Source organism: Elephantulus edwardii, unplaced genomic scaffold (assembly GCF_000299155.1).
Source record: "Elephantulus edwardii isolate Elephantulus edwardi_28Jun2011 unplaced genomic scaffold, EleEdw1.0 scaffold00342, whole genome shotgun sequence".
Classification (NCBI taxonomy): Eukaryota; Metazoa; Chordata; class Mammalia; order Macroscelidea; family Macroscelididae; genus Elephantulus; species Elephantulus edwardii.
The window spans coordinates 1,649,194-1,664,018 of NW_006400092.1; the positions used below are offsets into that span (position 1 = coordinate 1,649,194).

At 40.6% G+C, this 14,825-nt stretch overlaps 1 protein-coding gene across 2 annotated transcripts; it reads left to right on the forward strand.

Annotated features, from left to right (window-relative positions):
- The first annotated feature begins 3,825 nt into the window (after positions 1–3,825).
- M6PR (mannose-6-phosphate receptor (cation dependent)) lies at positions 3,826–14,042 on the forward strand. Of its 2 annotated transcripts, XM_006901746.1 has the most exons (7): positions 3,826–4,082; positions 8,309–8,485; positions 9,834–10,000; positions 12,022–12,131; positions 12,305–12,435; positions 12,683–12,809; positions 13,718–14,042. In XM_006901746.1, exons 2-7 carry the CDS (start codon positions 8,310–8,312, stop codon positions 13,838–13,840), a joined length of 834 nt encoding a protein of 277 aa, XP_006901808.1. In that variant the 5' UTR covers positions 3,826–4,082; position 8,309; the 3' UTR covers positions 13,841–14,042. The 2 variants fall into 2 exon arrangements, with proteins under 2 accessions (XP_006901808.1, XP_006901809.1); XM_006901747.1 differs by lacking the exons at positions 3,826–4,082; positions 12,305–12,435; positions 12,683–12,809 and having other exon boundaries at positions 8,310–8,485; positions 13,718–13,840.
- Positions 14,043–14,825: the final 783 nt, after the last annotated feature.

The following is a 14,825-nucleotide window of genomic DNA, read 5'->3' on the forward strand; positions in this document are numbered from 1 at the left end:
AAGAAAAGGTCATTGCACCAGGGATATCATTGCTGATATCAAACAATTGAAAAAAGAGAATGCTGGGAAAATGTCTATTTGTATTTTTTTGACTATGCAAAGGCATTTGACTGTAAAGATCATAATAAATTATGGCTAACATTGAAAAGAATAGGAATCTCAGAACACTTAATTCTGCTTATACAAAATCTATTTTAGTCTAAGTGGTTGTCCAAACAGAGCAAGGAAATACATGGTTTAAAATCAGGAAAGGTGTGCATCAAAGATGTATCCTTTCAACACACCTATTCAATCTGTATGCTGAGTAAATTATTTGAGATGTGCCCTATCTCCATACCTTTTCAACCTGTACGCAGAGCAGATTTTCCGAGAGGCTGGGCTCTATGAGAAGTGTGGCGTCAGGATTGGTGGAAGATCTATTAACAATCTGCGTTATGCAGATGACACAATCCTGCTTGCTGAAACTGAGGAGGACCTCATGCACTTACTACAGAGGGTCAAGGACTGCAGCCTTCAGTATGAACTGAGGCTCAATGTCAAGAAGACAAAGATTCTCACCACTGGGCCAATTGGCAGCATCAGGATGGATGGTGAAGAGATTGAGATTGTTCACAGCTTCAGTTTGCTCAGCTCCACGGTCAACACTCTTGGCACCAGCAGCCAGGAAATCAAAAAATGTATTGCGATGGGAAAGTCTGCTGTTAGGGACCTCTCTAAAGTACTCAGGTGTCTCTCTGGAGACTAAGGTGCGTCTGATACAGGCCATGGTTTTTGCAATCACTTGTTATGCATCAGAAAGTTGGACAATGGCTAGGGAGGATAGAAGAATTGATGTCTTTGAGCTGTGGTGCTGGAGAAGAGTATTGAATGTACCATGGACTGCCAAGAAAACAAACAGTTTCATCCTGGAGAGGGTTAAACCAGGGTACTCCTTGGAAGCAAGGATTCTGGGGCTTCGTCTGACATACTTTGGACATGTTGTAAGGAGGGACCGGTCCTTGGAGAAAGACATCATGCTTGGGAGAGTGGAGGGACAGCACAGGAGGGGAAGACCCTCTATGAGGTAGATTAATTCAGTGACTGGGGTAATTGGGATGGGTGTCTCAGAGGCAGTGCGACTGGCACAGAATAGAGCAGAGTTTAGGGCTGCTGTATGTAGGGTCGCTATGAGTTGCAAATGACTTGATGGCACATAACAACAACAACAGACCCTATGAAATGCTCAGGTCTTTCATTCATAGGGTCACTATGAGTCGTCTATGACTCAACGGCACCAAACAACAACAACAACAAACAGACCCTATGAAGAAGACTGTGTGATTAGAGAGGAAGATTTATCTGTTATGCAGATGACAAACTTTGCTTGCTGTAAGTGAGGAAGACTTTAAATGCTTGCTACATAATATCAAAGCCTATAGCCTTCAACATGGATTGAATCTCAATATCAAGATGGAGAAAAGATTGAAGTTGTCAATGATTTAATCATACTTGGATCCACAATCAACACCCTTGGTGTCAGCAGTCAGGAGATCAGATGTATTGCATTGGGAAAATCTGCTGTCAGGGACTTCTCCAAAATACTGAGCAATGATGTCTGTTTGAAGACTAAGGTGTGCTTCATTCAAGTCATGATCTTTTCTATCACTTGCTATGCCTCTTACAGCTTGACAATGAATATGAATGATATAAGAATAACTGATGTCTTTGAGCTATGGCTTTAGAGAAAGAGTAATGAATATTCCATGGACTGCTAAAAAACAAACACGTCTGTCTTGAAGAAAGAAAGTGCAGCCAGTGTTCATTGGAGGCAAAGATGTCAAAGCTTCATTACATAAGCCTTAGTCATGTTGCTAAGAGAGGCTATTCCTTAGTTAGAGACATTATGCTTAGAAAGGTAGAGGGTCAAAGAGAGGAAGCCCTTCGACAAGATGGATTGACACAGTAGCTGCAGCAAAGGGTTCAAGCAAGTCTGAGATGATGAGGATGGCACAGAATCTGACAGAGTTCAGATGTGTTGTTCATGTGGTCGCTATGAGTGGCACCCAAGTCCACAACACCCAAAAACAACTTACTGTTCCATACCAACTATTCAGTATATAGCAGTTGCTTATTACAGTGCTTCACCTACAGTACTGCCAACATCAACAACACTTAGTACAAAGTATTTTTTAACTAATGGAGCAAAAGTGTTAGAAATAACCTGAGCTCTAGAAACTGTATGCCTGGTTTTTTAATACTGTTTCCACAAGTCAATAGGTAGGTGACCCGAATTAAATTGTATTTAATCTCTTCTTGCTTTCGTTTTCTCGTTTTGTACAGCAGGAATAAGCTACATCTTTATAAAGTTGCTGTAAAGATGAGTTGAATATTTGTTTAAAACACCAGGCTCATCATGGCATCAGCTCTTATTAGCGCAGTATTAGTTCAAAGCCGTGCTAGCTCTGGCGAGGAATGAACAAGAGTCAAAATCCAGTCCCTATCCAGAAGCACATACAAAAATAATGCACAAGTCAAAGCACAATGAATATAGAGACAAGGACAAACAACAAAAGGACATCCAAGGAAATAATGTTAATTCTTAAAACTGACACAAGAATCCAAGAAGAGTAAAAAAACGATGCCTTTAAAGTGCAGAGAACAGTCCTGGATATTCCACGGACTGGCAAATGAACAAGTCAGTCTCAGAGGATGTGCAACCAGGGTGATCCTGAGAGACAAGGGTAGTGAAACCTCATCTCACATACTTTTGAGCACATTGTCAGGAGGTGTACTTGTTTTGTACGATGGATTCAGAACCAACCTATGGCTGATGCTCCAGCGGGTTTTCAGAAGCAGTAAATCACATGGGAGCTACTGCCCATCTCTCTTCTGCGGAGAACCTGGTAAACTTGAACTGCGTACATTTGCGTTGTCAGTGCAACTCCTTACCACTGGGCCACCAGAGCTCCTTTTGGAAGGCTTAGTCCTTGGGAGGAGAAAAGAAAAAAAAAAAAAGACACCAAACTAGGAAAGGATGAGAATCAGAGAAAGAGGAAGACTCACAAAGATGGATTGACACAGTGACTGTAACAATAGGCTTGCGTATATTAAAAGATCCTGAAGATGGCGCAGGATAGGATCGCAGCTGCTCCTTAACTAGTATTTGAGCCCTGAGTTCAACTGCTGAGAATGGCTTAAATGAAGCCTTATAGGATTTTTTAAAACACTAAAGATTAAGATTGTTCCTTGTACCAAGGAGCAAAAAAACCTGAACGTAATGGTGTGAGCCGAGGATGCCAAAGCAACTTCCATGTACAGAGGAAACTGCAGTTAATTAGTCAAGTAAATTGACACGAAATGGAAGAGAAATTTTCATGATGCGGGCAATAACAATATTGTAGAAAGGGGGGAAAGAAAAAAGTGGCCGTTAAGAAAGCAAGTACAACTACGTGCAATTGGCTCCTCTTGTTGTAAACACCTCTGAGCCGTAGCCTCAGGTTCCAAATGAGGTAAAACCTAGCAGAAGTACCGGAAGTAAGAGATCAGGAACAAGATTAACTCCCACGGCGACCAAGAGGGCGGGCACCTTCTCGTAACTTCCGCTTCCGCTGCCCGCCCTCTTAAACCTCCTTTACACTCTACACGGAGGAGGAGGGGTAGCGCGTGACCCCCATGTGATGGAGGTTCCAGAACTGAGAGTCCCTTCAAGGGACTCCAGTGGTAAAAAGCGATTCGAAAAGGTGGAACTTAACTTGAAAATTGGATAATGATTGGGTTTGATAGGACAAGGGCGGGGCTAAATGCTCCAAATTCCCCAATCAGCATCTGTATTAGACCAGGCTGGAGGAAAAGGGGTTAAAAATGGTTCTGTAGTCACGTGCCGCGGGATCTAATGGGAGGAGCAGTTGCTGGGGGCCGCTTGGCGCTTCCTGTTTCCGGTTCCCAGAGTGGGGCTCACCGAGGCGCCTAGGGGAACGCTGGCCTCTCACACGAGATCGGGGACTGGGGTCTGCGGCAGCCAGCTCGCTGGCCCCAATTCCCAGCCCCAGACGGAAATTCGCCGGGGGATTCTGAGCGGTGGTTCCTTCCTTTGCCTGTGGCACGTGAGTATGTGGGGGCGTGGAAGAGTAGGAGCGTTGCACACCTCGGAGTCATTGACAGGCACCGGGCTCAGCAGTCTGTCTTGATTGTGGTTCTCCGCGAAGTTTTGGCCAAGGAGAAGGGAGGCGGAGAGGTGAAGGCGAGGAATCAAAGAAGTTCCAAAGGGGCCTCCAAGACCAAGAAGATATTTTCAGAAATATTTTCTGAAGTCTGGGATTGGAAGATCCCCTGCTATGAAGTCTGTCTGAGGTGTTATTGATTTACTCATTGAAGGAAGTTTTGTCTGACATCGTAGAGGAAGAACATTCAGAGAGGGTATATCTGTAAGCAGTGGGGAAATATGAAAAGTAGACGGAGGGAGAAGGTCCAGAGCCCTCAGAGGAGGTTTGAAGGGAAGGCGGGGTGGGGGCAAGGAGGAGGGCAGAGCGGAGAAGAGCAATGAGGGAGGGAATATTTTTTCTTCCTTCCCTGTACGAAGATAAGAGAACTACTGTTAGTAATTCTTTCTAGATAAAAACGTTGGCTCATTTTAGCTAATTAAGGTAGCTCTTCAGAAATAAAAATGGGAAAAGAGGGCTACTGCATCGGAAAGGAGCCTACCAAAAAAAAAAAGGCAGAATCGTAAATGGAAAATGGCCATGACTAGTTTGAAAGAAGAAGGTTCCTAAAGCGATCATTGGCCATCCCGGTAAAGAATTTTTTTGCGTTACCAAATAGGTGAATGGTTGTAGAAAACGAAAACTGAAAGTTTTTAAAGATCATGATTTTAAGAGTCTAGATTTCAAAAGAATCTAAACTCTGTATTGTACACAATACTAAATTGTTTCGAGTGGAGTACTCAGTTTTTGCATTGTTACATCCATATATTCCTGAAGTTTTCCAGCAAATAGTTTAATGAAGTGAACAGTCCAAGTTGACCCAGTAACTTCACACATATTTTGAAGTATGAAACTTTGGCCAAGTAATTTAACCTTTGTAAATTAGTTTCCTAATCTATAAAATGGAGGAAATAATACAATTCTGATTGTTTTCAGGCTTAGCATGCATGATTTAGGTAAAGCAGTTAGAAAGTGCAACTCAATCAAGACTATATATCATGGGCCTCTGTGTATGTAACCAACTTAAAACCAAACCTGTTGCTTTTGAGTTATTCCAACTCATACCCTCAATTTAGCACAGAGTAGAACTGCCTCATAGGATTTCCAAGTCTATCTTTCAAGACTGGCACATCATTTTCCCTTGGTTCCACACTACTGATCTTACAGTTAGTAGCGAAGCACTTTAAACATTTTGTCTCCAAGACCCTTGTGTTCATATACATATTTAAAAGAACATCTGTGCCATACATTCATTTTCAGTTGGTGGGAACCTTACATCATGTTTCCAAGGCTGTAATTCTTCATAAGAAGAGAAGGCCTCTTTTTCTTGCAGAGCATCTGGTGGATACAAACTGCAAATCTTTTGGTTAGCAGCCCACCATTTAGCCGACTATGCCACCAGAGTCCTTGCAGGCTCGAGGGTGCACTCACTTGCATACGTTCTTTCTCTGATTGTTGGTGGTGGTGTGCTGTCCCATTGGGGCTGACTCACCTTACCTCCCACAGATATTTAGAGGCTATAAGTCACACAGCATAAGATTGTCCATCTTTCTCCCTCAGAACAGCTGATGAATTCAAACTGCATGGCTTTGGATTGGCAGCTCAACTCCTTACCCACTAGTCAACCAGACACCTGTAAATGTGTGTGCATGTATTTTGTTGTGGACTGTCAAGTTGGGACCAACTCATAACTGACTCTCCAGCATATTTTCAGAGGCATATGTTATATATACCTCCAAACCTTATGGGAGAAAGAAAGTAATTACGTTTCTTATCCTGCATTTTTTTTTAACCAATAAGCAAATGGAAGCTATTTCAGTTTAACGATTGCTGTGGTATAAGTCAGTAGAGAGTAGTACTAGTGACCCAAAGGCAGTGCCTCTCTGGTGATTTTAATTTACCAGTGGCACTGAAGAGGAAAGATGGGCAATCAGTCACCTCTCATGTAGTTTTCAACCTCCCAAAAAGCTTCTGAAGGGACAGCAATAAGTATGTTCTGACTCAACAACAGTGAATTTGAGTTTTAACTAACTTTTTAAGTCTTTCATCACTTCCCTGTTTTTTGAGTTTCTTCTATTTTTGGGAAGAGAAATCATCAACTCTTAACAGATAAGGAACTGACTCTGTGGCTGGAGAAACAACTCTGTATAATGATGATCCCTCCAGAAAACTGCACCTGGAAAAAAAAAATCTTGAGAATCCAGTGTCAAAATCTTAATCAGTTCCTGAAAGAATATAAGGAACTTGACATGACAAATCTGTGTAACAAAAGAAAGCTATTTGTCTTAAGAGAATCAGCTGATTGAGTTACGTGTTGAGTGGTGCGTTAACATATGAAATTGGGAATTCTTAATTCCACTTCCTAGTCAACTGTGTGAGGAACCAGTTCCTCTCTATCTCTTTAAGTCAAACAGAAAGCAGTTTTGACTGCCTATGTACTCTCATCTACAAATTTCTGTGGAAGAGAATTTATCTTTAATACTCATTTAGCTCCGCCTATAAAAAAGTTTAGTCACTGGAAAAAGGTACAGGACTTAAGTATTCAGATCAGAGTTTAGACATGTAATCTTTATTAATTTATTTTAAGTGAAAGAATGTTGGAAGAATCAAATCTTTGAACCAGGAAAAATGAATAAGTTTTTATTTTTTTATGAAATTTTAAGCCCTGGGTCACATACACATTGTAATGACTTAGTCCTTTGCAAGTTGCATGGCTAATGCAAAGGCTACACTTTTTTAGCAGTTGAAATCCTACAGAAGATCCAAGGGAGAAAGATGGGCAGTCTCCTCCCCTGACATTAATAGTATTGGAAGCCCAGTGAAGGGTCAGCTATAAGTCTGAACTTGTATCTGCAGCCAAGACGAGGAGGAATACTACTAGCTCAAAGATCTGAGGTCCCAACCCCCTCATTGTTGCCATGGATGAAAGGTCTGGTGAACCACTTCTGTACAGACCACAGCCGGGAAAACCCTACTGAACAGTTCTACTCTGCAACACATGGAGTCACCCTAAGTTCGAATTGATTCAACCCCAACAGATTGGGAGGGTGGGGTGATAAATAATGGCCTGTGGGATCGTTAGTGGGTATCAGAGTGAAGTCTTGTGCAAGGATAAAGCAGCTGTTCTAGATATGAAGATGTATTGAAGAAAAGAAAACAAGTTTGATAAATAGGAAGCCTTGTGTTTCCATTCCTAGACTGACAGAAGCCAAAAAGTTTATTAGTTTCACAAAATAGTAAAGTGGCTTGGGAATCCTAAAAGTTGTCAGCAATTAGGAACAAAAAATGGCAGCTATACTTAATGGATAGAAATCTTCTTGTGACTTTAACGAACCTGAGATGATCAGATTTGGCAGACTTCTTTAAACCATTTTGATTTAATGAATGATGAAAGTTATATGTGAAAATAATTCTTAGAGAATGCAAGCCATTAAAGTAGGTTAAGTTTTCAGTTCTGTGTATGTATGTATTTGGCATTCTTGTGATTTATTGTTTCTCTTGGATACTCCTGAGTATCATTTATGAAAGTACCATTCCAAATAGTCAGGTTTCTTTCTCTAGTTATATCTTGCTGAATTGATACATTATGCTTATCTCTTCTTTTAAGTTGTAAGCAAGTTTTTGGTTTTGTTTTTGTGGTTTTTTGTTTTGTTTTTAGTAAAGACCACTGGTTTATGCTGTATTTATGAACTAGTATTCAATAAACTTTGAATTGTAAAATAATTTTGCCACTCAGCAATAGAGCAAGAGTATCTCCACTCAGGATATCATCATTAATACTTTTTCTTCTCTCCTCTCCTCCAAAGTATGTTCTAAAAGAACTCACTTATGAATTAGACTGAAAGGTTTGAGTTTCATGATCTGTGTTCTTGACACAGATAATGAAAATGTACTACTTATAAAGGAGGGGACTATTAATACATATTAATAATACATTTGCCAAAGAATCTTACAAATTTAAAATACCATATATGTTCATATGTTGGAGCTTTTAATTTTTTTTACTGGTATTTATATAATTATTCATATTCCTTGTGTTTCATTCATGTACATAGTGGAAAATTTTGTGTATGTTCCATGTTCATTTGTTTTATCTCTCTCCTTTTTCTTCTAACATTCTTTTTTAAAAGGATGCTGCCCTTCAATAGCTGCTGGAAGACGGCACTGGTACTACTGCTTCTGCAAGCTGCAGCTGTGAAAGAATCCTTGCAGACAGAAGAAAAATGCGACTTGGTAGGAGACACGGGTAAAGAGTCAGAAAGGGAGTTAGCTGTGTTGAAGAAACTGAAACCACTTTTTAATAAAAGGTAAAATAAGAACCTTAAAGGGCTTGAGATAAAGAGTTTTGCCCCCCATCTTACTGATTTTACTACAAATATTGCTATATACGGAATATATGTACAGTAATTTTCTCTAGGAGACAGGTCTAATCTGCTAAGCATTAGCAATGTTGGTCTTATTGACAATGAGATCTTAATCTTTTATAACAAAGTACAGTCTCAGAATTTTTTAGTTTCTTTCTCTAATTGCTCTATGACCGACCCTCCCAGTCAGACTCACAGCTGAGCCTCCAGTGGGTTTTCAGTGGCTGTAAATATATGGAAGGAAATTGCCTATTTTTCTCCCATGGAGCAACAGGCTGATTTTATTTACTTACCTTTGAGTTAGCAGTGCAGCTCTACATACTAGGCTACCAGAGCTCCCTAAAGTTTTGAGTTGCTATGTTTAATTATCATATACAGAAGAGTAGCTGCGTGTGTGTGTGTGTGCGCGCGCGCGTGCGCGCACCATTGAATCAAATCTGACAGGTGCAGGAGGAAATTACCCGTCCTCCAGCAAAGCATCAGGTGGATCCGAACTGCACATCTTTGGGATTGCAGCACAGCTTATTGCCCCTAAGCCACCAGAGTTCCCAGAATAGCTGCTTCTAAGATTGGATCTAAGCTTATAGAAGTTCAAGCTTATTTGATAGCTATATATAATAAGACATTGAAAATAGATATATTTTTATATGGATATAAAATCATCATAACTGTCAAGAATCTTCAGATCTGTTAATCTGAAAACCAGTTGCTGACAAACTGACCCTGACTCTTGACAACTCCATATGTTGGAAGTAGAGCTGTGCTTCATAGGATAGTTTAGTTTTAAGGAGTTGCACTGCCAGCCCAAAAGCAGAGTTTTAACTCACCACCTGCTCAACAGGACAAAGATGGGCTGTCTCCTCTCAAGTGGTTTATAGCTACTGAAAGCCCACTGGATAATCAGCTAGGAGTCAGTTCTCACTCAGTGATTCATAACACGACCACATTTCTCACACATAAATTACCATATTTTTCTACCAACGCACCTGAGTGAGGGGATCATTAAGCAAAGTATCCATTAACATAGATGATTATTCATAGAGAAATAGTAGCTTAGCCCAGTTGAATATTCTAAAATATCTGCCTTGAATAGTATATTTTAATCAGCAATCATGACAGTCGTCATGGCCATGGACATCTTATAATTCTGCAAATACTATTTAATATTACATTTAATTACGATGTTAACTAAGCTAACCAAGTACTATTGTTCTTTTGGTTAAGAAAGGCTGCCCTTCCTGAAGCTAATAGCCAATAATGCTGCCTTCTTTTTTCTCATGTTTCCTTACAGCTTTGAGAGCACTGTGGGCCAGGGCCCAGACACATACATATATGTGTTCAGGGTGTGCCAAGAAGCTAGCAATCGCACAACTGGAGCGGGCCTGGTGCAGATCAACAAAAGTAATAAAAAGGAGAAAGTGATAGGGAGACTCAATGAGACTCACATCTTCAATGGAAGTAAGATTCTTCATGTTGATTAATCCCACCCAAGCCAGTCCTGTATATTGACTTTTCCAGTCCTGTCACCTAGGTGTGATTCACCACTTGAGACAATGAATCACAGAATGTCTTACTTCCACAGCTTCTGACCCAGGGCTCTTGACATTTTATGTGTTCGTTGCTTTTTGTTTTGTTTTTATGTGTTCGTTTTAAAGTTAGTGAATGCAACTCATTGTATCAAACCAACTCATTTCTGTCCCTCAAGCAAGTTTCCAGGACTGTAAATTACGTAGCAGGAGATTTCCCATCTTTCGTCTGTGGATCCACTGATGGATTGACACTTGTCAGAGAGGTGTCAAAGACACATTGGATTAGCAATTCAACTCCCTGTGGACTATACCACTAGAACTCCCTGAAGTTATATAAAAAGAATCTAGTCAGGTACTTTCCAAATTCAGTTATATTTTGAATCCATCATTTTTGGTAAGCTGTTAAGTGTACAAAATTTTTCTAATAACTTGAGCTGTGATGATTATAGTTCTCAAGTGCCATAAAATCCTATTTCTAGAAAGGATTATGTTCAATACCTCTAATTTAATTTCTTACTTTAAACAGAAAATTATGACATTATCTGGTGAGAATGTGTGGCCCATCAGTGTAATGAAAAGAGTTTGGTGTGAAGACCCTGCATTCTTGACCAAGCTAATGTTACTAGATCTGTGGCTTTGGAAAATCAAGTCACAGTTTTGATTTTTTTTCATACTCAAAATTTGACGGCTTTATTCACTTCACATGATTATTTAGAGAATTGAGGTGCTTTGCAAAAGTACTTTGGTACTTTGAGCACCGTAAATAGTGAATAAATGTAATCCAGTCATAAGAATTATCCACTTTGAATTTATGTATGGCTAATTTTAAATCTTAGTAATTGTATAGGGAGCTCTGGTGGCCTAGTGGCAAGAAGCAGCACTGCGATCCTGAAGGTATGTGGTTCAAGGCCACCAGCTGCTCTGCAAGAAAAGGATGGCAGTCTCCTCCTGTGCGATTAACTGTAGACTTGGTAGAGGGTCAGCTGCGGGTCATTTCCAACTCTGCAGTACACAACAAGTGCTCGTATGGACTCTGTTTTGCGATTAGCATGTGTTCAGAAAATGTGAATTAATATGAAAGGTTTGTTGTTTGTTGTTAGGTGCCATCGAGTCACTTGCGACTTATAGTGACTCTGTGTACAATAGCACTGAAACCTGCTCTGTCCTGTTCCACCTTTATTGATTCTGACACACCTAACCTCATTACCTCACTCATCCATCCATCTCATCGAGGGTCATTCTCTCCTGCGCTGTGAGGGTCATTCTCTCCTGCGCTGTCCCTCCTCCCTTCCGAGCATAACGACCCTCCCCCCAAGGACTGGTCTCTCCTTGCACCATGTCCAAAGTATGTCAGACGAAGCTTCATAATCCTCGCCTTCAAGGAGCAGGCTGGTTTCACCCTCTTGAGGATGAACCTGTTTGTTCTCCCAGCAGTCCATGACTCTTCTCCGGCACCACTTATCACCTCTCTGCCTTTACTGTGGAACATTACTGTGATTTTTTTTTCCACTGTGATTTGTGGTCCACTCAACAGCACCTAACAGCAACATCTGACTTAGTTGTCTTAAACACAGGATCCTAAAACTGTTGAAAGTAAGTTTTAATTTGACATTTCTAATCATAGTGTTGTTCCAAAGCTTTAGTTGCTTAGTGACAATAAGCTGCTCTGCAATCCCGACCATACATGGTTCAAGGCCACCAGCCCCTCATGGGAAAAGGATGGGCAGTCTCCTCCTGTATGATTAACAACCTCTGAGAACATGTCAGAGAGTCAGCTATGGGTTGGTTCCAACTCAGTGGTACACAACAACTGATAAAGGTTGTTTTCATTAATACCAGTGTAACTAAACTTTTCAGTTCCACTCTGCTGTCTGGCCAGATCTGCCTTTGCCGTCCCTCCCTTCTTTCCTCCTTCTTCCCTTCAGCTCCATTTCTCTTGTCCTTTTTCAGGTAATTGGATCATGCTGATCTATAAAGGAGGTGATGAATATGACAACCACTGTGGCAAGGAGCAGCGTCGTGCAGTGGTGATGATCTCCTGCAGTCGACACGCCCTAGCGGTAAGGCATCTAAGAGAGATAAGACGACCTATCTGAGGTGGGAGAAAAACTTCCAGAGGGAACAAGATGGACACAGGAAACTTGGGAGTATAATTTTCCCGTGTCACAAACCCCCATCATACGTAGGAACCAAGACACTTCATAATTGCTGGATTCTGTCCTCTCATCATTAGGATAATTTTAACCCTGTATTTGAAGAACGAGGCAAAGTTCAAGATTGTTTCTACCTCTTTGAGATGGATAGCAGCCTGGCCTGTTCCCCAGAGGTTTCCCACCTCAGTGTGGGTTCTATCTTACTTGTCACGTGAGTACCTTGTTAACTCTCATCAATCCAGACTTTTTAAAATCAATAAGTATTTGTTGATAACTTGGGTGTGAAGTGTCTTTTTACTGTAATTAAGGGGGAAAAAACTTTGTAAAAATCTTAAGATTCTGGACTATGTAAGTTAAAAATAAAGTGGTTTTTTTCCTCCCTTAGTAAATACTTGTATTTCAGGATGCTTTCCCCTCCCCTTAATTTTTAAGTAGAGGTATCTTTTCTTCCTCTACAGGTTTGTATCACTGGTAGCTGTCTATATAATTGGAGGCTTTTTATATCAGCGATTGGTGGTAGGAGCCAAAGGAATGGAGCAGTTTCCCCACTTATCCTTCTGGCAGGATCTTGGCAACCTAGTAGCTGTAAGTAGTAAGACAGTAGATAAGGCCGTAGCTTGTTTACAAGGTTGTGTGAAGAACTAACCCATGTTTCCTAGGACGTAGTTTTGGTACATGAAGCTTCTGGTGCTAAACCATAAAAGTCCTAGGCAAACCAAAACAATTACCTTAGCACAAAGTAACAAATGGCTTAACAACTTCATTTTTGGCCTTACCTAAAATTTTACTAGATCAACATAGTGGATTATAGGAAGATCTCTTTAAGTCCTGTTGAGCTCTTAAAGGGGTCTAAGAGGAAGGAATGGTGGAACAATGGTTCAGTTCTTGGCTGCTAAGCAAAAGGGCAGTGGTTTGAACTGAAAAATAGATCTGAGAGCAAAAAACCCAACTTGGCTGATTTCCTCCTATAAAAATGTGCTGTGTACTAAATGAGATGGATCATCACAGTGACTGCAGCACTGGGCTGAAGTATGTCAGATGAGGATGGTACAGGATAGGACAGATCAGGCCTTGTTCATAGGGTCACTATGAGTCACTCAGTGGTACCTCACAATCCAGTTGATACTTAGTAACCCCAAAAGACATATTAACTGCCTTACTGAATTTTTTAAGCTCTGGTTTTTAAGGAAGATTGTTAAATCTTTTCTCACAAGGAATTAACTGGTGGGTTCAATAGCTTATCCTCTGTCCTACTGCAAGATTAGTCCCTATATAGTGTTGTTAGGGGTCAGTCAGCTCAGTAGTCCTCAGCAAGATGAAAGGGAGATACACTCCATTGCTTTTTTTCCCCCCCAAATTGAATTAGTCTAATTCTTTTGAGCTTTATTTCTTACCCCTGAAGAAAACCAGTTGTTGGTATATTCTTCAGATTAGTTATAGCTTCCTTTACTTCAGAGTTGGATGTTCTAAATGACTTCTTTTTTTTTTAATAGGATGGTTGTGACTTTGTGTGTCGTTCTAAACCCCGTAATGTGCCTGCTGCATATCGTGGTGTGGGGGATGACCAGCTTGGAGAAGAGTCAGAAGAAAGGGATGATCATTTATTACCAATGTGATTGCACTTCAGATGCCCTGCCTTTCTTCAGTCCCCCAAACCAAAGCATACTCGGCCAGATTTCTGAAGTGTCTCCACTCAGCTTTCATTGAACCCTTTATACTGCTTTTGCTTTTGTTTGCTTTATATATATTTGAATCTTCTCACTAGAACTCCCTCCCCCTTTGTTCCCTATCATGTTTTCTTTTAAAGGTACAATTGTAGGATAGAGATAATAGGGCCATTGACACAGGGTACTAGAGCATCCCTTGGTTCTGTCAGAAGGTACAGGTAAAACAGTGGTAACATGCAAGTGTGTCAGGCTCCCTTACCTTTTAAAATGCTTTTTAGCATGTTTATAAGACACTTGATTTAATGAAGAAAAAGCAGACACACTTTGGTTGTTTTCGTGCTATTAACTCTACCCTAAGCTCCACAAGAAATCTAGATGGAATTTCTTGCTACTTGGGACTACTTCACAGTAGTCCAGTTGTTAAGTACTGTTCTTTGGTCTGAACTAGAGGGGCCTTAAGCTTGCTTCTCCCACTGCCTATTATATATCATTCAGTTGGGATGACCTATAGCTGACCCTCCAAGGGATTTTCCGAGGCAGTTAATCACGGGAGGAGACTGCCCATCTTTCTCGTGCAGAGCAGCTAGTAGATTCAAACCATGTACTTTGGGTATGAAGCATGGCTCCCTCCCACCTTGACTAGGATGGGGAAAATGTGAATGTTTCAGTTGCCGGATTACAGAGTTACATTTGATGGTATTGGGGTGACTTTAATAACTTGAATTGGACCCTAGTTTGCAGTATTGTCAGTTTATGCCCTTATCAATTGAAGCCCAGTAGAGATCCACTCAGAAAGGGAAATGAAACTGCCTGGGGTTCCAGAAAAGGAACATCTATTTACTTTTTTCTTTGCATTTTTGTAGTAAAAGCTGGCAAAGCTTTTATTCTTTTAGGTTGCCCTCTACCAGTATTTCTACACATTTTGCACTTTTCT